Raw genomic sequence first — 26,678 nt, 5'->3', positions numbered from 1 at the left:
ATATTTCATAACTTGCTTCCTCTAATTCTTGAACATTTCTGTTCATGTTTGTATGAAACAGTGTGATAATGGCAAAATGTTCATACACAGTTTTAGGTATTCACAAAATGCCTAGAGATGCTTAAAAGTAGTAAGTAAGAAACTATTTGATCTTATATGTTTGTCTTAGCACTATAAAACAAAATAATTATTTCCATTTGAATAAACATTAAGCTTTTTAATATAAAATATTTTTCTCATAATAGTAAAATGTTAGAAAAAGGATAATTTACTTCCAAACTCTTGTATTAGTATATTCTCAAATAAGAAACACTGATAATATCTTAATTTATCACCACCTTCTAAAATGCCTAAGAGCAGTTATAGCCAAAAGGATCTTTTATAGCCAGAGATATTTTATAAGGGCTTTCTTCTCAGAGTTTTTGATGATAAACAGAATAAAATTCACCTACACTTTTTAGCATTTGGGGAGTTATGAAAGAAGCTACCTGCTGAGAACTGAAAACTGGTCATCACTTGTAATTCAGCTCCTTCCAATTATGTTTATTTTGGTTACATAAATTGCCTCTATGATTTAGCTTTCTCCACAATTTAGAGAGCTAGTCTGGAAGATATCCATTTTTTCAAAACCTAAAGGAAAAATTCCAGTAATAAGAATTCTTTGTTTAGGTTTTCTTGCTGAAAAGTTTTCTATTTTGGAGATGGGGTGGGAGTGGGGTGAGAGACAGTCTAATAGTTAATAGGAACCTAAGTCCACATCGCTAGATGAGTTAACATTGTTTGGAAACTCCAGAAGCCAAGGGTTATCAAAATCAATAAAAAAGCACCCAGTTTGGAGCTCAGGTCTGATGTTTTGCACCCATTCAGAACCAGTCATTCTAAGCACAGCTGAAGTTTATCCTCCAGAGCTATGGTTTGGGGCTGCTAAAAAGAAAAACAAATACGGGAAAGGTAAGTTACAGGTGAACTATAATCAGCAGGTATCTTTAAGTGAGTTTATTATTTTTATAATCTAGGATTTACCAGCTTTTTGACAAATTGGATTGGGGGTTATAGGAGGGGAAAGGTTAGCTAAAAGCACAGGACATCTTTGAATTCTGCCTCCCAGTTCCAGATAGTGAAAAATAATTCTGTTTCTTGGTATCTCACTCAAAGCCCAGCACACACTATAGATACTCAAATGTGCAGTGGCTCCATTTTAAATTGAAGGACATAATTCAAACTTACCGATATGTCAATGAATTTGATTTGCAGTTAGTTAATGTTTATTCTATTCAACTTGTTCAAACAATCCCAAAAGTTTTATTAAGAAGAAAACCTCTAATGCTTATATTTAACTCAAGCTTTTAACTTTAATAATTTTACAGAATGGTGAACTTTTTAATTAATATCCTTTCATCACAAATTAGAAATGGAAAGTAACCATATTAAAATATATTTATAAAATTACCTGAGAGAGCAAAGAAACTCACTTGAGGGAGTCATATTTCAATGGGGCAATTTGGCAGCATTTATCAAAAATTTAAATTTACATAGTTCAAGACATTTTACTACTACAGACATATCTGTTGTCTCTATTGAGATACAGCAAAAGGAACTAACATATATTATAAATATGCTTATTGGATACCTAAACCTACTAAATCTATGCAATAAAGGTATCAATTGACTCCAATATACTACATCCAAGTGGTATAAAACTATGCTACCATTAAAAGGAATCAAGTGTGTATGTACCTGTTAATATGAAAATAAATGCAAAATATATTATGAAGTGAACATAGATAGTTGCAGAACATAATATACATATTTTCTCTTTTGTGTTTGCTTTCAAATAACATCCATACATGTATATGTGTAAGTTTATGTTTAAAAAAAATATTTCTTCATTGGCTACCTATTTTTTTAAAAAAAACTATGTGTGTGGGAAGTTTCTAGAAATAAATACAACTCGAGAATCATTCTTTTCTTTACATTCACTTCAAATTTTTCAAATACAAGCATGTATTATTTAAAAGTTAGGACAAGAGTTGGCTATATTATAAACCATTGTTTTTCTTCATTTCTATATATTTAGAACATAATAAATGTCAAATAGGAAGTAAACAGTCTAAATAAATCATAGTATTTCATCAATAAATCTGAAGCTCAAGACCTTGTTTTTTATTTTAGTAAACTACTACAACAAACTAGAAATAAATTATTTATTGTCTAAACTACCAGTATTTCTAAAACAACGGCAAGTGAACTGACAAGTTCATTTCTAAAGTCAACAAAGTATCCATAATCTGAAAGAAGTTGTAGTACTATTGCAGAAGTGGTTGCAATTACCAGGCAAATTCACTACTCAGATTTCACTGAATCTCATTTCTAAGCTGTTTCCTAGAATTGGCTTAATAATACTTATTCCTAGTATATTATGCTTGCTCTCATTTTATAAAATGCTGAAATGAACAAAATAGACCCCAAAATTCAACTACCTTGTTTAATTTTTAGTGAAAAAGGAGCAATGAAGGGATATTTATTTAAACCTAGACAGTATTTAACAGTATTTAATAATGAAATACAAAAAAGATAGAAACTAATGGGAAATTGCAATTTCAAATAAGATGGTTAGAGATCTAACATTCTTGGTAAGATAAAAAATAGCTAAATAAGTATTTCTTTATCATTTTGAATATGAATATTCTTATTTTTCACCAAAGAATGCTCTTATTTTCACATGATCTTTGAAATGCATGGTCAAAGGCTATAATGAACTTTGCAGGACTCTTAACTTTTCTTACTAATGGCCTCACATGCTGGGGAAAAGGCAGCTCAGATAGAGAAGGGAACACAAAGTAGGGGATGTTGGGAGGACCCATTCGGGTTGGAAGATGTGAGCTGAAAGTAGACTATAGACCCAACATGATGGCTACTCAATACCTCTATTGCAAACTAGGACACCCAAAAGGAGAGAGAACAAAGGGGAATGCCCTGCCACAGAGAAGGGTGGGTGGTGGGGGATGGGGTGGGGGTGATGAGAGGGATACTGGGATCATTGGTGGAGGTGAGCGGGCACTGGTGCAGGGATGGGTAAATGATCACTGTATGAGTAAAATGCAAACACAAAAGTTCATAAGTTTGTAACTGCACATCACAGTGGTTCTCTAATAAAAATTTTTTAAAAAAGAACTAGAGTTTATTGATGGCAAAGATGACACAGATTCTTTGACAAATATTGTTCTAAGCACTTTGCATGAAATTTCTTGTTGAAAAGCTAACAAAAGGTTTATAAGTATGTCAAATATTGCTATTTTATAAACAATGGAACTGAGACACAGAAATCAGGTAAAAGATGTTTTACTTCTTTAAATGAGTTGCTATATTAATTACAGCAGGATTTACATATTTCATTGTGTTGCATAGTTAGTTAGAGAAATAAAGATCAAAATTCCAATATGTGAGGAAACATAAATGATCTTGAAAATTTCTCTTACTAAGTCCTTACTATTATACAAATAGAATCTATTGTTCATAGTTTTCTCTATACATCAGCCACATTTAGATAAATCCTTTAATGATTTGAATGGTGAAACTACAGGAATTTAGATGTTCCGGTAATACAATTATCAATGTTACTAGAATTTCAGCAAAGGGACACACCTCGTTTAAGAATGAGGATGAAAGCTTGTAACCAACTCACGGTGATTCAATAAAATTCAAAAAAAAATAAAAAAAAAAAGAACTTTTAGGTTATCCAGATGGACACATTTGTCAAAACTCAAAAAAAAGAAAAAACCCAAAGAATGAAGAGTATTGGATTCTTATATCCTCTACATTTTTGTACCTCCTTAAGCAAGAGATTTATCATCATAAAATGAAGTATTTTGACTAGAGATTTCAAAGATATATTCCAGCTTCTTATCCAGTCCAGATTCTCACTTCCATGACTTTCTGGGTAAGGTTTCTACAAGTGAACTTTATATTTAGCAGATTTCCAGATGCCAGGAAACTAAGAAAGACTTCCTAAAGAATGGCCCAAACTCTTCCACCAGCTTCCCCAAAGCCGAAAACACTAGAATTTATTTGAAGGCCCTGCCACAAAAATAAGCAGATGTTTTGAAAAGCATGATTACATATTCAATTTTTATTTTTTAAATTATATGGACATACTGCCTGCTTTATCTTATAGCCTATCACTATTCAGAAAAATGCACTGAAGGATATAAGTCTGAGAGTATTCACCCTAAAAAATCCTTTGATCACCTTTATTTTCAATAGCGTGTGAATTTAAAAATTTTTAAGGAAAAATTGCTCAAAAAGGGCAGTGATGAAGTGGCTTCTGTGACTGAGAGATAACCATCAAAGTTCTACACCCAAGGACCAGGGATGTGACTCAATGGTAAAAGCACATGCCTTGCATCCCCTCAACCTGGGTTTGATCTCTGGCATCAAAAACAAACAGAAAAAAAAACCTACAATTTTATCCCCAGCAAGTATGTGATTTGTATGATATGATATGATATGATATGATATGATATGATATGATATGATATGATATGATATATATCATTCTCCTTCAGTTCCTGGAGGTTCTCTGAACATGGCCAGATACTTCATTTTGTATTTCATCCTGTTGACTCCTCTGATCCATGAAAGCCACACCTGTTTTTGTGACAAGTACCCGTGGACTTCATGGTCAAGTTGTTCTAAAACCTGCAATACTGGAACCCAGAGCAGACACAGGTGGGTGTGAACTTGGTAACTTTTCTCCATGCCCTGGAAACCCTAGAGGGTATAACTAACAAGAACAGAAGTACTCACCACACCAGCAATTGGAGTGGGAGTTGGGCGGAATATATCTCAGAATAAGAACTCCGTTTGAGTGGAACAGCATTTGAGGCTTTTACAACAAGAAAACCTCCTTTTGTTCTCTTCAGTAAAATCAAGATGTTCCACAGAAACCTAAGTATGAATCTGTGTGACGTGTTCAGTTGACTAATTTATTTAGAATCTCTACTCAAGTCTTTTTGCAATCAGCATATAACTCTGCTTGCCCACAGTTAGTGAGTTAATTACAGAGAATTTTCTACTCATTAAATTGAGTCTAACAGGACTTCAATTAAGCCCCACTGCTAGCTATTAGCTTCATTGTTGGCCTGTACAAAAGGGAGGGGGAACTGTTTACTTGATAACATTTAATAATTTCATTTTTTCCGTGCCAACCACTCATTCCCCATAGCTCCTTTAAATCTGTTGGATGTTTCTAAAGTACCATTGAAATGCTTCCATGACTTGGGAAAAGCATGTGTTTAGGGAGTTTTAACTATCATTAATTTTTTTTAGAGATTTATTTTAGAAAACTGTTTGTGTGAGTCTTTTTAAATTCGAGGATTGAAGGACAAGGGAGGTTGTTCAGGGATCAGAGGCATATTCCTTGCATATTCAAGAATCTGAGTTCTTTCCTTAACACTTCATGACCCCTTGGTGGACCTGAGCATTTTGAACCATTCTGCCTGATTGGCCATGTCACCTGGAGCAGCCCGGGGCTCCTGAGCACTTCTTGGGATGTATTTAAAGAAATCAATCAATAATAAAATCACCACTAATTTCCCCAAGTATGGTAGAACAGACTTATTTATAATACTACTCACATCAAGAGTTCTTTAGTACTCTCTGCTGCTATGAAGAGTAATATCTTGGGGGCTGGAGCGATAGCAAAGAGGGTAGTGGTCTATGGTCCCCTGTGCACTGCCAGAAGTAATTCTTGAGTGCATGGGCCAGTATTAACCCCTGTGCATCACAAGTGTGACCCAAAAAGCAGCGAAAAAGAATATGTTGTCATTCTTGTCATTGATAAATATTTCTCAGAATCATCCAACAAATCATCCTCCCCTCTAATATTTGCATGTCATTCCCTCAAAAGCATGCCTGGAGGAGTCACATGAATTTTTCAAGATGTCTCTCTCACCTCACTATCTTTTTGAGTCTTCAGCCCTACAAAACTATCACTCTATCTCATCATGCTACTTCTCTTTATTACATTGTATGGCCCTCTTTTCAGCAAGTTTTAAGAACATTCTTGCTTTTTCTCTGTCCCTTTCAGTCCATGAATTCTAAATGTTCGATTCCCTCTATATGTGACTTGTGGAATTGCATATCCCTTTACCTACTTCCAAAACTCAGTTCCTGCTCAAAATGATAATTTCCAACAGTATTGTCATACTGAAACCTTCTCTATACTAACTGCCCTTCACCCTACACACCCTCTTGTGGCAAGCTTCCAACCATTGACTTATTTCCCTGGTTCCTTATTTCCCTGGCCTTGGATGTTAGTCTCGTAGTATTTTTTTATATCCTACAAAATAATGCAGTCATTCTATATCTGTCCCTCTCCTGACTCATTTCACTCACTGCTAGAAAGTCTTAATTTTTATAAAAGACCCTATCATGTTCACTTGACACTGATCCCCACAAAATATATCCTGAGTTGCATTAAGTGAGAACTCCTCATATGCTATCAACACATTCTTTAAACTTCTTCACCATAGATAATTCTCAATTATACTTTTTATGTGGGACTGCAACCACAGTGAATAGATTCATTCTAAACAAATGTTCCCTCACTTTTCCAGACAAATAGTAGTAGATGAACACTATCTGAACAATTTTTGTGAACAACTTTGCACCAAACATGAGACCAGACAATGTAACTGGCAAACTTGTCCTATCAATTGCCTCCTGGGAGATTATGGACCTTGGTCCCATTGTGACCCTTGTGTTGAAAAACAGGTAAGTAAAAAAAAAAAAATAGGTAAGTAACACATAGACATCTTCCTGAAATCTAAATCATAACAAGGGTATTACATTTTCTGTAAGTCTCAAGAATTTTAAAACTACTTTATTTCTTTAATTATGAAAATACAATGCCCCAGCTTCTATTGCAGGGAAGTTTCACCTTCAATATTTTGGAGCTGGAGAAAAGAATTAAAGATTCATTTACATTTTTTACTGTCTTTGGAAAAAAATGCTGTATGGGTATAGCATTGGCCTGAGTCTGATAATTCAGAAAGCAAAAAGCACAGGCTAAAAAATAGAGATATCATTCCAGGTTTTCAAATCAGGCAGGAATGAGGGGTATTAATCAAAAGTCTTATTCCTTGTTCTTCCTCTAATTCTCTTCCCCTGAGGGGAAAGTCCCTCCATCTGTTTATTGATTCCAACTGCAGTATTTACTCACCTCTGTGGCATTCCTGTAAGGGCACGGACCCATGGCAAGCCAGCCAGGAAAAGTGCTGAGCTTTCACACATGGGGGAAGAAAAAGAAACTGATTTAGACCACAGTATCTGTGAGAAACTATTTTGAAACTTTTATATGATATCTTATTTAAAATTTACATTATCTTGCATCTTTCTACCCATTTTACAGATGACTAAGTCATTATTCATGAGGGGTTAATGAATTTACCCAAGAGCAGAATAGGAGTAAATAAAAGACCTACAGTTGGACATGTGTTTTTTTTTAATTTTACAGTTTTTAAGTCCTATCCTATTTCTAATTTTCCATGACCCTTTGTTTTACTCTCACCATTAAATTGTTTCATTGGTGGCTGCCCTATATAAGAAAAAAATCAAATTCTATCACATTTGTCACTTCAATATTATCTTTGAGATATAGAAGGGTCATTGATATTTTCTAGAACAATTTACTATACTCAGGAGGTTCTAAATAAATAACTGTACAGTCAATTTTTATTTAATTTAGAGACTATAATTTCAAAGATAAGAGTATTAGAACACTTATTCATTTTTTGTTTGGGAAAATGAAACCCTGAGAGGGGGTGACCTGGTTATGGGTCCACAATAATGGAACTAGAAAGCTTATTAGTAAATGTAGGAACACCGCCAAAAGGAAAAATTATCAATGTGATTGAGAACTCTGGTTTTCTCAAAACAATTTGGACTTTGGCCTCCCTTGAGAGTTATTCAACTTCCTTATCCTTTCAGTTTAAAGTCAGATCCATTTTGCGCCCCAGTCAGTTTGGAGGACAGCCATGCACCGAGCCCCTGATGACCTTTCAACCATGCATTCCTTCTAAGCTCTGCAAAATTGAAGAGGTCGACTGCAAGAATAAATTCCGCTGTGACAGTGGTAATATACTCTTGAAAAACATTCCATTTCTACTAAAAATGACTTGACTAAACAAAGGTATTCCAATTGGCTATCAATAAAAGTCATGCTAAGAAAGACCCATGATAGTTACAGCCTGTGGAGATTGAGGTGTTAGGCTGCCAATTACCCAGCTGTTCATGTGTGAAATTACACTTATCTATCTAGAATCATCTTGACCACTTAGCTAATTCATTACTTCGTTACTAATGCTTAGGTCCTGACACAGTTATAAAGTAACAAGAGAGGAGGAGGAGAAAATGAAAGAAGAATTAGATAACTTAATTTTTAAAATTATTTTATTGATTGAGATTTTATGATTTACAGTACTGTGAATGATGGTTTCGTGTGTACATAAGTCTAACATCACTCCCATCACTAGTGTACTTCCCTCCCTGCCCCAAAGTCCCCAACAGTCCTCCCTTTCAACCCTTCCCCCAAATTCAATTCTGTGGATCAATGAATCAGATAACTTTAAATTTTGGCTTTTAATGAACACAAAGCTTTGAGAACAAGCCATTGAAAAGGAATGACAGAAACACAAACTCTTAATACAGTTCATTATGAATATTAAGATATTAAGTCACAGGAATGAACAGAGATTGTGTGTGTGTGTGTGTGTGTGTGTGTGTGTGTGTGTGTAGCTGGATAGAGCCTAAGATCTCATGGCTTCATGCAATTCAGGCAGATATTCTGCCACTGAGCCACATTTTCAGTACTGTGACACATTTTCTTGATCGGTCTTTTGCATGACTCCAGAGGTAGACTGAAAACAATTTAAAAGAGAGCAACATTCTCTTCAAGTTAAATACTTGAACTTCAATACTTAATAACTTCAATACATATTCATAAATTCTCACATCTAAGTTCCGATAGATTGCCATCAAATTTGTTATATGTAAGTTAATAACATATGTTTTCTTGAAAATTAATAGCTCTTCAACACTTAGATTATTTGGAACAGCCTAGGTTATTTCTGAAGACTTTTCTTCAGCAAACACCAGATGGTGAAAATTTAAGGCTTTGCAGGCCAATAGGTCTATGTTGCAACTACTCAACTTGTGTTGTAGCATCAAAGCTGCCATTGAGAGTACATAAACAAATTAGTGGGGGTTGAGTTTCAATAAAATCTTGCTTACAAAAAGAAGCAGCGGGTCAGCTTTGGCCCCTGGATCATAGTTCTTCCAACTTTCCTTAAAACATTCATCCTAACATAGAAAACAAATATAAAGGATATAGAGCTCAAATGAAAAATCCGTATCATTTTCTAGTGCTCACATTAAAGGATTTGTATTAAAAACTTCCATAAAATTTCAAATCCTATAGAATAGTGACCCCAGAAAAATATCTAATGCTCTTTTCTTACTGTTGCTTCAGCTTCCTGTCAGACAGGTTGATGGTGACAGTTTTTTCCTCTGGAATTACACACACACACACACACACACACACACACACACACACACACACACACCCCTAGGAAATAACAGTAGGAAAGGGTTGAATGTCATACATAACATCTATACAAATAAGATCATTTTACATATTAATAAAAGAATATAAAAAATCTTGAACAAATTCTAGAACAAATTTTCAGGGAAAATTCCTTATTTAATAGTCTATAAGTCTATGAAATTTATTTTAAAAGAGATTTTTAAAGGCAAAAACATAGCCCCTAGGTTGAGATCCTAGACTACCTGTTCATAATGAGTGACTTCAGAAGAGTTAGTTATCAGCAGTATACCCCAAGCCACTGATAGAGATACCAAGAGACCCTGGTTGCCCAATATGAATGCAGTACTTCTCAGGCTCTGATAATAGGAATTATCTGAGATATCCCTGTAGTGCTTAAGGGCCTCCTGAGTTGTACCCAGTGATCCTCAGAGACACAAACCAGGCTTGCCAACAAGCAAGGCAATTACCTTGAACCCTATACTATCTTTCCAGCCTCTACTAGTTTAAAGTATATGTGGATTTTTGAAAATTACTAGGGAGCCTAAGTCCCATATGCTGTATCAAGTCTTCTCTCAAAATACTATAGATGAAATAATTTGCAGCTGGTTACAATAATAACAGCAATTTAGCTATACAAATACATTTAAAGCAGACAGGAAGGCAGGTACAATTTCTAAGTGACTTAGCAGCACCAGATGTAAGTGTATAAATTAATGTCCTGGCTAAAACATTCTGACTCCTGCAAATTTTGCACAATCTGAATTTCCCTTCGAACATGCCATTCCTCCTTTGACATGGCATATATTTAAACTTCACAATATCTTTCCCCAAAAGCTTCTTGTATCATTGAGTTCTCATGACATGGAACCAATCTCGGTCATGACCCATCAGACCTGTATCACTCCTGCTATCTATTCTTGAATATCACTCATAAGGCATTTTCTTACCTTCACTCCTATCCTCACTAAAAGTTCTTTTTCCTATATCCCTGAAAGTACCAGGTAGATAGAATTTCTTATATACGGACATATCTGGTGTCCTATTTATAAAGTTAAACTGAGGAAAACTGAACACAGCACTGAAAACCTCTTTCTATAAAACTGAATTTTAAAATAAAAAAATTTTAAAAAATCTGTTTTGTTCAAATTTATAAAATGTGATCTATGGATTTTTTTTCAAAAAAGCATCTCTATTTATTTTATTTTTTATTTTATTTTATTTTATTTATTTATTTATTTATTTATTTATTGCGCTTTGGGTCATACCTCGTGATGCACATGGGGTAACTCTTGGCTCTGCACTCAGAAATTACCCCTGGTGGTCCTCAGGGCACTATATGGGATCCTGGGAATCGAACCCGGGTCAGCCGCGTGCAAGAGAAACGCCCTATCCGCTATGATATCGCTCCAGCCCCAAAGCATCTCTATTTCAAACTAAATTACCCATCCTTTTCATGCTGCAAATTATGAGGCAAAGAAAAAAAAAACAGAGGGGCTGGAGCAATAGCACAGCAGCTAGGACCTTGCACATGGCCGACCTGGGTTCGATTCCCAGCATCCCATATGGTCCTCTGAGCACCACCAGGAGTAATTCCTGAGGACAGAGCCAGGAGTAATCCCTGTGCATTGCTGGGTGTGACCCAAAATGAAAAAAAAAAAAAACCTACAGAGATATACTGTTTTCAAAACAGTGTTTTCCAGTATATGTCTTGGAATTTATATAAATTCAATTCCAGCTATATTTTCAGTCTTGTATGATCATGGTGATCATCACTACATTATTTACAATGATGGTATTAATACAATGCCAGTTTCAAATAATCAAAGGAAGATTTAACTGAATTTGGGGCTGGATCAATAGCACAGCAGGTAGGGCATTTGCCTTGCACTCAGACAACCCGGGTTCGATTCCCAGCATCCCATACGGTCCCCTGAGCACCGCCAGGAGTAATTCCTGAGTGCAGAGCCAGGAGTAACCCCTGTGTATCACCAGGTGTGACCCAAAAAGCAAATAAATAAATAAATAAATAAATAAATAAAAGATTTAATTGCATTCATTATAGTCTACTTTCTTAATGACTATTAACAGACTTGAAGTGCTTTCTCAGGAATGCTCTAATAATAAATTTTAATTCAACAAAATATTCTTTTTTCCAATGCATTGAAGTTACTTAACAATCATATAGAGCACTAGCATAATTCTTATGACAATTTGAAATAGTTTAAAAAATATTTTTAAGGGGTGGGGGGGCGGGAATGATGGGTGTCACATCTAGTGTGCTAAGAGCTTACTCTTGGCTTTATGCTCAGGGATCACACCAGACCGTACTTATGGGAGATCATATGTGGTATTGGGGGTGCAGGTGGGCCAGCAAGCACCTTAATTCCTGCGCTATTTCTCAAGAAAACCAGAAAATATTGAATAAACATTTAATATTTTTAATGATACCTATATATAATGGGCTGGAGCAGTAGCACAGCGGGTAGGATATTTGCCTTGCACACAGCTGACCCGGGTTCGATTTCTCTGTCCCTCTTGGAGAGCCCAGCAAGCTACCAAGAGTATCCTGCCCACACAGCAGAGCCTGGCAAAACACCTGTAGCATATTCTATATGCCAAAAACAGTAACAAGTCTCATAATGGAAACCTTATTGGTGCCTGCTCGAGCAAATTGATGAACAATGGGATGGCAGTGATATAGCACTACCTATATATAATAGTACAAATGCCAATATTCATGCCAAGAAGAGAGTGAGAGGTAGAAGAAGACCTACCCAGTATTGTACATGCTGATACAATATTTTACACATAATAAAGAGTTATACATTAATTCCAAAAGTCCTAATGAAGTTTAACAAGCCTTAAATAAATGATATTTTTTGCGTATGGAGTTTATGTTGTTTTAGAAATTCATTCACTTAACTAGCTTTCTAGTACAATAATACCTAGATATTTAACTCATCTGAAAATATATATCTATCAAATTATATTTAGTAAAAGTTAACAGCAATTATAGTTTATATGTACATAATAATATGTGGTGATTATATATATCAAAATAATTATAAAACACCCTGAAAACTTATTCAGTTTGATTTTGACAAATTATATAAGCACATGTAAATAACTCCTGAAAAATATAGAGAAAATTTTTGTATACACAAAACATTTCTTTCTTTCCAGTTAATCTCTATCCTTGTTCCTCAATATCATCTAATCACATGGCATGATTCATGTGTCTTGCTTTTTTTACTCAGCATAATTTTGTGGAGATTTAACTATGTTATATACACAAGAGGGTGATGTATATAGCTCAATGATAGCATACTTGCCTTGTATGTAAGAGACCTGGTTTTAATTCCTCATACCAAGCAATATGATTTTATATGTAATGATGAAAATGTATATAAAATTTTATAGTCATTGTAAATAGAAGCATCATTCCTACTATTTTTTTTAGGCCCAAAATTTTAAGTGTTATTCATTTTCTCCAACAGAACCATGTCTGTAGAAAGATGTCTATAACAGGAATAGGATTCTAATGTTATTTCTCTTTTTTATACAATCATCCCAGTGGTGACTAACTAATTCTATGATAGCTTGTCTAATTCTTTGAAAACGAAGGGAAATATTATTTTATAATTCCATCTCCATGTGTTCCTAACCTTTATCAAAAATAATGAAAACTTGCCTTAACTTTCCCTAGAAATTTAAAGCACTGAATGAAAATAATATGTTCCTAAATGTTAGGGGGTGTCAGTGTTATGGATGTTTGCTTTTCCTGATTAGGCCGCTGCATTGCCAATAAGTTAGAGTGCAATGGAGAAAATGACTGTGGAGACAATTCCGATGAAAGGAACTGTAGAAGACCTAAAACAGTGTGCCCTCGGACATACATTCCCATCCCTGATGCACACTTGATGGGCTCTGGGTACGTGATCATTTTTATCGTTTGGTGGGTAAAAGGGCTGAATTAGAACAATGAAAGCATGAAACACATCGCTGTCCACCTTCCTCATTAACCTCTTGATACTCCTTTCACCCACTTTCTGAGAGCAGATGATCTTCACTCTAAAGGAATAAAAGCATTTTCACATGCAGTTTGTACCTGGAAATGTTATGGGAGCTTTATAAACATTTTTTTAATTGTCAAACATCTCTGGTTTAGGGACAAACTGATGGAAGTATAGACAAACTGGAAGATTTCGGGGTAGATTACTGAAGGTAGGTCTTAAGAGCCTGCTAACTATTCAGAAATACCAAAAGCACATGGAGAAAGAAGGCATTAGGAAAGTATAGCTATGTGTCAAAAAAAAAAAAAAAACCAGAAAAAAGGGAAAAAAAGGAGAAATGCCATTAGGCAAGCACAGGATCAATATCCAGTCAATAACTAAAGGACAGAGCCATATGAAAGGAGTTAAGTAGACATAAGGAAAAGAGTGTCATTAAAACAAATAAACAAATAAAAGCAATCATTTCAAAAGGTAAGGGAACAAAAGATTTTTCCCTAGGATGTTCCAAATATCCTCTCTAGTACAGTATGTGGTGATGCAGGGTAAGTCAGCAGAGTTTAAATGCAGAAATTCAGACATTTATTACTGCCATAACTTATTAAATTTTAAAACTGGGAAATGGGACCTAAGAAATTTTAGCTAATGTGTCTACTTCTACCAAATAGAAATGATCTATCCAGGTATCAGACCCAGGTTTCCTTTTATCTCCTGATGCCACCCAATTCATGCGGAGGCAGCTATTTCTAGTAATCCATGTGATTTAGTACCATCTCCTCCTTTGAGATGGGGCTATCCTAGAAAAACTTTTGGTAGATTAAGCAATCATCCTCCCAATCTTATAATCGTCCTTAGAGATTCCTACTTTCTCATTTTAGAAATTCTAATGTTCTCATCTCAGAAAATCTGATGTTATAATTTTAGAAGTTCTAATATTCTTTTTCTGAAATTCTAATATTTATTTCAAATCATGAGGTCTTTGGAGGTTTAGCAAAGAATTTTAGGGTCAGTAGACTAATCCAATGCCTCAGAATACTTTAAGAAATGTACAAGAAAGTTAATGAAAATATAAGAACTAAGTCTTAGTAGTAAACTTAAGAAAAGTCAGTAAAGATAATCTTCTGAACTTTCTCTTCCGAAAAGAACTGTTCCTTCAATTTTCGACCAGGGAACAAATAATTGGCTATTGGCTTTAGTTGCCTTATACTAAACTTTTTCAAAACAAAATGTCTTAATGCTTCCAGATTGGCACAAGTTTCCAAGTCTGCTTGAGACTCCACGTCTCTGCAGCTTCACACATGTAACCTTGTTTGATTACAATGAAAAGTAGAAGAGAGTGAACCAAATTCCAGCAGTAAAACAGAACATCATTAGTTTAAGAGAAGAGACCAGTTCTAGTTTAGTTCTGCAGTAATTCACTTCACCATAACCAAGTTTTTGAACATCTCTAGGTCACAATTTTTTTTCTTAAGGCTTTTCTGTTTATTTTGCCAAAAATTAATCACGATTTATATTAAACTACTGGTGACATTAGCTACATTTTCCCCTGGGAAATTGCTATTTTGTTCTTTTTCTCATTCATTCGTATGTGTTTTATTCACTCATAAGTTATAAAGTCAATGTTTCTTTTTTATTTTGTTTATTGAATCACCATGAGATAGGGCATTACATAACTGTTCATGATTACATTTCAGTCATACAATATTCTAACATCCAGCCCTTCACCAGTGTAATTTCCCAGTACCAGTGTCCCCAGTTTCCCTCCCACCTCTTCAAACTACTCCACCTGCCTCTATTGCAGGCAGCTCTCTCTCTCTCTCTCTCTCTCTCTCTCTCTCTCTCTCTCTCTCTCTCTCTTGCTCTCACTTTTGCTCTTGCTCTCTCTCGGCATTATGGTTTGTAATACATATGATGAAAGTTATCATCTATATCCCTTTACCTACTTTCAATGCTCAGTTATTGTCCAGAGTGATTATTTTTAACTATATTGTCATAACGGACTCTCCTCTATCTTAACCACTCTCCGTCCTCAAGACCTTTGTGGTAATTCCCAACCACTGACCAGTCCTCCTGGCCCATTTTCCCTGGTCTTAGATATTAGTTTCATACTGTTTTTTTCTGGGCTGGAGCAATAGCGCAGTGGTAGGGCGATCGCCTTTTACGCGGCCTACCCGTGTTCAATTCCTCCGCCCCTCTCGGAGAGCCCGGCAAGCTACCAAGAGTATCGCGCCCACACGGCAGAGTCTGGCAAGCTACCCGTGATGTATTGGATATGCCAAACACAGTAACAATAAGTCTCACAATGAGAGATGTTACTGGTGCCTGCTAGAACAAATCGATGAGCAACGGGGTGACAGTGACTATTTTTTTTTATATCCCACAAATAAATCCAGTCATTCTATATCTATCCTTCTCCTTCTGACTCATTTCACTCAGCATGATACTCTCCAAGTCCATCCATTTATAGGCAAATTTCATAACTTCATTTTTCCTAATAGCTGTGTAGTATTCCATTGTGTAGAGGTACCAGGGTTTTTTATTTTTTTTTTATTCATTTGTCTGTTTTCAGGCACTATGGTTATTCAATGAACATAGAAGTACATATGGTGTTTCTGCTGTGTGTTTTTGGACAACCAGGATATATTCCCAAAAGTGGTATTGTTTTAGGTCAAATGGGAGCTCAATTTCTAGTTTTTTGAAAATTGTGCCAGGCCACAGTTCATCTGGGTTTTGAATGACTATAAATTCACTTGTCTTAAGAATTACTTTGTCTGAAGAATTACTAACTAGATTCTATTTCAGGAAGAATGCGTCTAGTCTTACCAATGTATAGAAGTGCCTTCCTTCTTTCCTTTCCTTGGAAGAAGAACACAGCCAAAACCTCCTACTGATAATCACATTTTCTCATGTTCTGATTTATGAGGGGTGACATTCCAAACTCACCTCTTGCTCTAGCATTACAGATGGAGAGGACCACATGCTATGTGTACTTTGGCAGAAGGGACTGTGTGGTCCTTGGCCAACCAGAGCTGCTGTCCCTAGTGTTCTGAGAAATGAGAAAAACCTGCTGGCTTGGGAACAACCAGTCCTCCACTAGCCTCTCTGGGGACTGAGAGTTTCGAGAGCTATTTACTGGAATTTGTATCTAATCTGCTGCCCTTAGAATGTCTTTCCCCTCCCTGACATATTTTTACCCACAAGTACTAGCTTCCTGTGTGGTGGTGCCTCTTTTTAAATGATAACTTTCTGAGAAATATTTTAATAAGGCATACCAAAATTTCTATGCTATCAACCTCAATCACTAGGCCCTAAAATAAAGCAAGAGTCAGGCAATAATACTATGATATTTGATTTTTCTCAGGTTAGGTTAGATATGAATGCACATACACATACATAAATATACTTGCATACATATGCACTTAATGTGTATAGCTATGAAGTGCTTGATTCAATTGAAAACATGCAAGATATGATACACAAAGTCAAATTAGATCCAAAAAAGCCTCCAGAAACCAAAATATTAAAGGCTATGATGGACTGGAGTGAAAGCACAGCAGGTAAGGCGTTTGCCTTGCACACAGCCGACTCGGGTTCGATTCCTCCGCCCCTCTCGGAGAGCCCGACAAGCTACCGAAAGTATCTCGCCCGCAGAGCAGAGCCTGGCAAGCTACCCGTGGAGTATTTGATATGCCAAAAACAGTAACAACAAGTCTCACAATGGAGAGTTACTGATACTGCTCGAGCAATTCGGTGAGCAACAGGATGACAGTGGTACAGTGATTCAGTGATGATATTTAAACAACTAATTTTAAAGTTCATTTAAATTCTTTAGAAGGGAGAAACAAAGAATAGATTTAAACATTGCTACCTAGGGCCAGAGTGATAGGCCCTAGCAGGGAAGACATTTGCCTTGCACATGGCTGACCCAGGCCCAATCCCTGGCACATATGATCCACAAGCAAGCCAGACGTGATCCCTGAGCACAGAGCCAGGAAAAATCTTTGAGCACCTCTGGGTGTAACCCAAAAGCGAAAACCAAAAAATTGCTACCTAAGGACCAGAATGATAGTACAGCTGGTAGCATTTGCCTTCACTCACTGACCTGAGTTTGATCCTTAGCATCATATGGTCCCTGAGACTGCCCATGAGTAATTCATCAGAATAGAGCCAGGAGTAACCCCTGAGCATCTCCGGGAGTAACCCCTGAGTATCCCCAGTGTGCCCAAAATAATAAAATAAAAATAAATTGTCATTGTTTGATTCAGTTTCTAAATGATTCTAAGCTCATAATTCTATAAAATAAGGCAGTAAGTAGCCCACAGTTCTTTTTAACCCTGCTGATTTCTTTTAATTCAAAATACGAAAATGAATGAATCTTAAACATGTCTGCTAGTCCTGTTAACTTTAGTTTGGAAAGTTCTTTCTAGAATAGCTCTTCATACTTCCTCCCTCAAATACCCGTACAGAATCAAATTTGAATGCAGCTACTTGAATAGGAGATGTATATTACAGAAACCACTGGAATCACCCTTTTGGAAATGAAAAGGGACAGAGGCAGTACAGAGAGCTGGTTACCTTATATATGGCCAACTGGGGTTCAATCCCTAGCACTCTATATGGTCCCCTGAGGCATGAGACGAGTGATCTCAGTGCAGAGCCAGGATCAAGCCCTGAGCACCGCCAGATGTGGTCTCCCATAAAACCAAAATAATCAACTTTAAGGATTTGATGTTCATATAAATTGCCCATTTAAAGTACATAATTTTATTTTATTGCAACAAAATTAACATATCTAATTTTTAATGCATTTAAAGACGTAAGCATAATTTCAGAACCTTTTCAACATTCCCCAAATAAAACCTGCACCTATTAGAAATCTGATTTCATTTCCCATCAACCCTCATTTCTAGACCTAGACAAGTGTTGCAAATGGGGATGGAGGTATTATATGACCCTTTGTGGCACCCCCAGGGTATTTCAAGTGGGCCTCAGATGAAAAATTGCATAAATGGAGAAAAATATGGCATGAGAACATGGGCAAATTTGTAGGCCATGGACGGAGGCACAGACAGGCAGTAAGATGGGAAATTCCACAACTGGAAATATGGTTGAGAAACTCTGTCCTAGACAATCACTAATCTGCATTGTGTCTGTATAGATTCATTTATTTTATACATTTCCCCTTAATGGAATCATATGATATGAGGTATAAACCTAAATTTCAAAAAGTGATTAAAAGTGTTTAATTTGGATGAATATTTCCCAAAGTGAGAACATTGCACTCCCCAGAGGATGCTAAGATAATTCAGGTGGTCATACTTTTTGACAGAGGGACCGAAGCAATAACACAGAGGGTAGGGCACTTACCTTGCATGTGGGTTTGCTCCCCGCCATCCCATATGGTTCCTCAAGCATGCCAGGAATGGGACTCTGTTCTGATTGAAGAGAGCCAGGAATCAGCCCTGAGCAAAAACAAAAACAAAAACAAATTTCTTGAATAGGAAGCTTTTTTTCATACAGTACATTTTAACATGTAAAATAACTTAAATACTATTAATATCTTATAAATGTTTTAATCTACCACAAAACATCTCCTTAAATATTTTATTTGCTCTTAATTACAGTATCTCAATTTCTTCAATTTCCTCATTTGTAAAATGGATATAAGTATATCTGTGCTATATGCATAGATAAACTAATATAATACAAATGTTAAATTTTGTAAAAAGTGTTTTACTTATAGTAAATAGTATGTAGGCATGTGTTTAATATATTTCAAACATAATTGCCACAATCATTAGTAAAAGCAAAATACCTAAATATACTATCTACCTAAATATACTATCTCCATTTCTTTATTAGAACTCTATAAGAATTCTGTCATAGCTTATTGAAAGAAGTGAATCCAAGGTGGCATGGATTAAGGATAACTTATTTCATCATCTACTTACAAAGTTTACAATGGTTCAGAAATGATAACTGTAAATCCAAATTTTATTTTATGTTGAAAACCCATATTTTAATCAAGTGAAAGGAATAAAGAGAAACTAATCGAAAGAGAGAGTGAGCTTGGGTTTCTTTTCCTTCCTGAATGACTCACTATAGTCTAGGAAAAAAACTGGGTTCTTCTCGGTCATTTGTCAAAGTTAAAAATGTCTAAGAAAGAAATATCTTTGATATTAGTAAGGTAAGTTTTAAAAATTGTTCTCTATTGAATTCTTGAAAATTGCTCTGTTTCTAGATTTCATTATCTGGCAGGAGAGCTCAGAGGAGAAGTCCTTGATAATTCTTTCACTGGAGGAACATGTAAAACTGTCAAAAGTAGGAGAGCAAGTAATCCATATCGTGTTCCTATGAATCTGGAAAATGTCCACTTCGAGGTATGACATCTTATCATCTGGCACCCCAACACCAGTGCTGATCATATCAAATTTATAGTGAATAAGTCATGATAGGAGCTGGAGTCATAGTACCTGGTTAAAGGTGCATATCTTGTTGCCCCTAGTTCAAGTCTCAGCACCACATGATCCCCTAAGAATCAAGTGCAGAGGCAGAATGATAGTACAGCAGGTAGGACATTTGCCTTGCATGAGGCCAACCCAACCTTCAGCATTCCATAAAGTGGAATGAGCACTGCCAGGAGAAATTCCTGGGTGCCGAGCCAGGAGCAACACCTGAGCATTGCTGGATGTACCGAAAAACAAAACAAACAAACAAAAGAATCATCAAATGCAAGCCCAATGGGATGAGAGAGGCCACCACATAAAAATAGTATTGATTAATGAAGAGAAACATTACAAAGTAAAATCTGTGCTCTATTTCAGATATTAACCCTTTTCATCTGAGTAGTGGGCAAATTACTTTCTCCCAGTTTGTGGGTTGTCTTTATTCTAGTTGTTTTTTCTGAAATGCAGAGCTTCTGAATTTGATGTACTTCCATCTGTTATTTTTGCTTCCATTTACTTTGCCAGTGGTATTAAGTAGTTGAAGACTTGCCTTAAGATTCCATATCATGAAGAGTTCTGCCAAGAAAGGGAGTAACAAATGGCCAAATCCAACTGAATCTGAAAGCTAGTCTACGAACTGAAATTTCTAAGGAGAACAAGAGGGGAGGGTAATTGTGGTGAAGGATGTGGAGCAATGTACTTTATCATGAAACCTTGTCATTATCAGTATTGCAATACAAGGCACCTCAAATAATTTTGTTTTTTTTCATTGGCTTGGTTTTGCTTGTCATTCTGAAAGGTAATGAGAAGCATGCTTAGTACTCATGATGCTTTATACATGGTGAGTGACTCGTGCTTGTTGAAACAAATAATTTGCTTCTTTTAATTTATCTTGAGAACCAGGAAAGAAGCGGTCATAATGGTTATTTCCATAGTCACAATTTTGATGAGCTGATAAAGGTTTCAGAAGGTCTAATGTTTTCTGAGGCCATTTGATGGGTACCCTGAGTTTTCAAAAAATCAATGAAAACTTCCTTTAAAGACAGTCTAGCATGTCAAGGGTCTTATGGCCCTTGTTGAAATACAACAATCTTCACACTCTTTCCTCTAAGGATAATTTTTTGCTGCATTTTCAGTGGGTGTTCATAACAAACAATACAAAATACATTATTTCAGTTCTGCTTTGGGCCAGGGATTGGGCTTTGGGATGGAAACATCAGAAATATGGTGGTGGGAAGATGTACTAGTGGTGGGATTGATGTGTGAATATTGAATGCAATTAAATATTGTGAGCTACCTTATAAAATAAAAAATAAACAAAAATAAATATAATTAAAAAGATAAGCAAATTAAAACAAAAAAATATACTATAGGGTGGGAGAAGGAAGAAGTAAATGAGAAGTGATCTCAGGACTGTAGCAGAGGATAATCATAGGAGAGTGTTGATATTTTTTTAATCATGTTATCTAAACTTCAACAAAAATTTTTAAAGACAATACATACAAATGGTTACAGTTCCCATGGACTTCATAGCTCAGGGGTTAGAAGACTGGTCTGGCAATAAATGGATTCAGTTCCGTCTGGATAAACTCAACTTAAATTCAATCGATACATATCAATGTATCCAACTGCCGAAGTCAAGCACATTTTGAAGTGTTTATATATACTAAGAGGTTCTTTTTCTGTCTGGAGGAGGAAATGATAAAAGTAACATGTATTCTCTAAATAGCTGAAGAAACATCTACTGCCCATCACAGAGCCAGACAATGGGGTCACCACACAATCAAGGGAGGTAGAACAGGTCTTGTTAGTATCCGAACAGGACCTCAGAAAAAAACTCTTCTTTTCAAAGCAACAGTAACATAAAAATGTTGCCATCATGTCCTTATTCTATATAATCTGTTCCTTTGGAGGATATTTTCTAGTATCTAAACAACCAATCTGTAAACTTAATTTTAAAATACAATAATTTCCAAAAAATATTGCTTCCTTCTCAGGGAAGTATCTGTTTCTTGCAGTTTTGTAAGTAACAAGTGTTAAGTTCAACATATTAGCTTGGGGCATAATTTGAGTCTGTATAACACTTCGTACTTACATGATACTTTGATTTTCAACATATTTGTTTATATTGTTTCACTCAATTACCATAGTAACCTCTTCAGAAAGGTAGAATAAATGTTTATATATATACATATATATACATATATATAACTGGAACAAAATAAAGAATTGATAAAGTTGGGCAGTTTTCTGCATGACTTAGCATGTAACAAAAGTCAACAGCATAATAGAAGTAGAGAATTCCTAGCTCCTGACTCCTGGTTCTCTTCGGTGTTGCTTTTGCTAAAAAAAGTCTTGCTAGTAATATCAGAAACATTAATAATGTCCATGCAGTTTAAATACTTTTCATAAACTTTTATTTAAACATAATCTTCTATGAAGTTCACAAATGGTAAGTTCTTCCAATTTAGAAGCTGTTAAACTTGGAGGAATTTTATGGACATATTTTGAAATATCATCATTATTAAATAATATGTATGCAATCTTACAGTTGAGTATTAATATTAAAATGCAGGTGACAATCACAAATGTATCACATTTGGAATATTTTACAACCTTTTACAATTATCAATGATTTTGAACTTACTTAGACCTAGTGTATCTATGTCATGGAAACAACCAAATAAACTTGCTACTATACATATCTTCTCAAGTTTGAATTCAGGGACATCAGATAGATAACTTGAAATAAGCTTTGATATGAATATGTAGTGTAAATATAATGCATGTGTGTAAACATACATAGGGAAAATCGAATGCTGTAGCAAATCAGGTTTTCTACTCTCCCAAAAAGTTGCTTGTTAAACATTAGCCAGCAGGTCACTGGGTTCACTTTTACAATTTAGCAACTCAAGTCTGGATGGCAAGTCACACTGAGAAATAAAGACCTAAAATCCTCATTCAGACTAAGATAGACTCATTTCATTATCAGTGAAGTTCCAAATATTTTTCAACTTTAATTTGCCTCATCTCATCTCAAACTATATGCCCTTTAGTTTTAAATAATTATGTGACTGCTAAGGATATCATAGTGCTATTTCCACAAATAAAAACTTGGAAATGAAAATCATGTTAGCTTACTTGTCAGTTTTTTTATACCTTTAATAGGAAACTGTGCAAATCTCAGATTTACCATTTTAAACAGTAGAGAACTTCAGTAAGTATTTAACTTCCTTTCCCTTTGCAGCATTAAGATTTTTTTTGAGACAGATGAAATAATGGACTAAGTGGTGCACAAAAATTAGAATAGCTTTTGAAAATAAAGTGGGATGCAATTGGACTAAAGGTGTCCTTCTACCCCATTCATTATCTTCTCTCTCTTGTTACAAATGCTCATCCTTCTTCAAACACAAAAACCAAGGCTTATCAAGCCCCAGGAGGTTATCAGCCCACAAGATTTCCAGTTAATTGGAAACTTGTATATGTAAAATGGGGATGAAAATCTTTTCTCTGGAGTGTGGTTGACATCTCTTCCTTTGGAAATCTATGAAAATAGAATGTATAAAAACCTACCTACTGTTCTTATACATCACTGAAAGAAATCTTCCTCCCTTTACAAGATGACTTGGCTTTCTTTATTTCCTTTCATGGAAGACCATTCTCCTTCTCTCTCCTCTCCCTCACCCTCCCTATGCTCTCCCATATCTATCCATCTACTTGGTCAACAACTTCCACAGACTCACCTCTTAAAAATCTATTAGTTTCTTTCTTCAAAGAACCAAACCCTATTAACCTGTTATCTTGCTTAAATACCATTTTTTTGTTTGTTTTAAACTGTTCTCTATTTCACTTAAGTTAACTATGGCTAATTTGATTTTTGCAAAGCATAAATGTGCTACTAACACTTGCAATATTTCACTTATTCCATTATTTTGTGTGTGTTTGGGGGCTATACACAGCAATGCTCTGGGCTATTCCCTACTCTGCACTCAAGGGTCTTCCTCAGGTGATTGTCAAGGAATTATATGTTTCTGGGAATTAAACCCAGGTTTCTTACATGCAGAGCATGTGCTTGGTTGATTACGCTTACATGTAAAATTTTGCTTTTTTGAGTTCAAAGCAAATATTCCAACAGCTTATCTAAGCACAGACCCTAATTTCCAAGTCCAATCTAATTTTCAGCACATCTCAGTTGTAAACCTCACTCCCTGACAGATAATATATATAGTCAGATTTTTTTCCTGAGTTTCTGGTCAGAATACCAAAGCCCCCTTCTTTACATGTTAGGTGAGAGTGAATTCATAAAAGAATGATTTTTTTGAAAGATAATAAAGAAATATGAGTGACTATGTTTAGACATGATTGTCTAGTTTCTTATTAACTAAAGCACTACATCGGGAGCATTTTAAATGCCAACTAGCATACAATATTAATATCTAAAAGTAACTATGAACTTTTGACTGTATTTTTCTGTTGAGAAAGACTTTTGCAGCAATGTTATTTTGTCTCTCCTTGATGAATTGTGCAAACTATTTTATGGCAATATATGGTTTACCTCACATTGGAAAAACTCAAAATTCATATTTTAATATTGAATACTTTAAACAAAAAATGTTTTGCCTGGCAAGCCACACAAGCATCTTAAACATAAAACACTCTTCTATTAACTTCTTTTGTAACTGAAAAGAAAACTGTTCATTGTTCTCCTCTTGCCTCTTTCTAACAGAAAAATACCCTGTTACACTCAAGTCAAGTTCCACTGCTTGTTTTTCTCTTCTTCTCAGACCCCATGAATGGAGATTGATATGCATCCAGCAGGCAGAATAGATAAGTTTTTTTCCGTATCTCACAGTTATGACCTGTAGAGCATTGATGCTTAACCTCTAATAGAGCCAAAGGGTTGATGTTCAAACCAGTCCATCTGCTCTCTCTTTCCCAGTCCTAATTTTCTGAAAGTACCTTAATTTAGATGACAAACTTCATTAAATTCACAGGCAAACTAAAAATAGCCTCATTGTTTATCACCCCATTAAATTTCAGTTTAGGCACCTTTCCTTGCATAGTTCCACTGGGTTTTATGGTTATTTGTTGCAATCTCAATGCTAACACAACATTTCCCAAATCTATTAAGAGTCTAAAATAATCTTTTCCTGAGTAAACTATCAATGCCTAGAGAGCTAGGAATAACATTAATTCTTGTTTTCTATGGAAATGAATCATCCGTAGATACTTATTTTAAGCAAAGATGTATGAATGCTCATTATAATAGATATTTAGGGGTAGCTTCAGTATGTCCTAAGGTATGTCTTACTTTGAACTGTTTTTACTCCAGGTACAAACAGTAGAAGATGATTTGGAAACATATTTCTACAACGATTTAATTCCTCTTGAAAAGAATGAAAACCATCAGACTTCAGGTTCATTACAACAGAGTGAATCTTCTAGAATACCTATTTTGTATTCCTTGAAGAAAAGTAAAAGCACTTCCCATCAGTATGGGATCAAACAAGCCATTAAAGCCTCTCACAAAAAGGTGAAAAACAGTTTCTGACATTTTTTACTCTTTCCTGAAAATTAACACCAACTTCAAAAGTCAAGCAATGAGAAAGGAGGATTTTTTGCATTAAACCAGTAAGGTTCATAGCACAAAGACTTTTACTTATGTTGTTGAACTACTTCAAAAGTTAGAGAAATACTATGCATAATGCTCTATTTTATATGCTTATAGTATGTTTTCTTTATTCAAACTTTTATTGTTTTAAGTGTATTTTTTAGAAACCAACTTTGATTTTTCAGTGTAATCGAACACTCTTGATGAAATACTTGGCTTTATTTCTTCCTTCTTCTTTCTCATTTTATCTCCTTTCACTTTAATTGATTTTTGTCTTGTTTCATCTTTTACTTTAGTTCTTTAACACACTTTTATCTGCTCCCATTTGTTCTTAAGTCATTTTGAAAGTTCTGCTGACACAGGTAGTCAGGGAAGGAGTCCCTTGGGAATGTCAGGAACCCATACAACCCAGAAATGTTTAAACAAATAGTATAAAACACAAAAAGGAGATATCCAGCTGACAGAGTTGGATATAAGCTGTATCCTGCCAGTAAGATAATTAATAGGCAGAAACAATGTCCTGAAGAGACAGAGGGAATGAAAAGACCTTCTCCACCAAGTATGAGCTCTTTTCTTTGCACCCCTCTAGTATCAACACTTGCCCAGGTTTGGGAAGCTTGGAAAAATTCCAAAACACCTCAGGTCACTCCGTATTGGAACTGTCTAGACTCCTACCTTGCATGTGTATTCTCTTCCTTTAATATAACTTTATTTTGATTTTTGTTTATATTCTTAAATTCTGTCTTTCTGAGCAGAGAAGGAAACGAACCCCAAATGGCAGTTAGAGCTGATGTTTCCTTATGCTACAAGAGTATAACTTGGCCTCAGACTGAGAATCACAGTTCTCCAAAAACCAGATGGCAGAGGTTAATTATCAGGCAGTACAGATTAACTAGGTCCCAGGTGCTGTTGACAACTGCCCTAATGAGGCAGACAGGACCATAGTATCACCATCACAAAAGAACTCAGACAAACTCTTCTCATCCTAATCTACATTCATACATACC

General features: G+C 35.4%; 1 protein-coding gene across 1 annotated transcript in view; it reads left to right on the top strand.

Moving 5' to 3' along the window:
• The first annotated feature begins 889 nt into the window (after positions 1-889).
• C6 (complement C6) overlaps positions 890-26,678 on the top strand; it is an 80,406-nt gene continuing 54,617 nt past the window's right edge. The window contains exons 1-7 of the mRNA XM_004605536.2: positions 890-951; positions 4,566-4,728; positions 6,618-6,774; positions 7,990-8,134; positions 13,394-13,535; positions 19,856-19,994; positions 25,393-25,593. Coding sequence (XP_004605593.2) covers positions 4,586-4,728; positions 6,618-6,774; positions 7,990-8,134; positions 13,394-13,535; positions 19,856-19,994; positions 25,393-25,593 — 927 coding nt within the window. The 5' untranslated portion in view covers positions 890-951; positions 4,566-4,585. The remainder of the gene's footprint in view (positions 952-4,565; positions 4,729-6,617; positions 6,775-7,989; positions 8,135-13,393; positions 13,536-19,855; positions 19,995-25,392; positions 25,594-26,678) is intronic.

Source organism: Sorex araneus, chromosome 1, assembly GCF_027595985.1.
Source record: "Sorex araneus isolate mSorAra2 chromosome 1, mSorAra2.pri, whole genome shotgun sequence".
NCBI lineage: Eukaryota > Metazoa > Chordata > Mammalia > Eulipotyphla > Soricidae > Sorex > Sorex araneus.
Note: the sequence above shows the minus strand (reverse complement) of the source record. Positions and strands in the feature narration are given on the sequence as shown.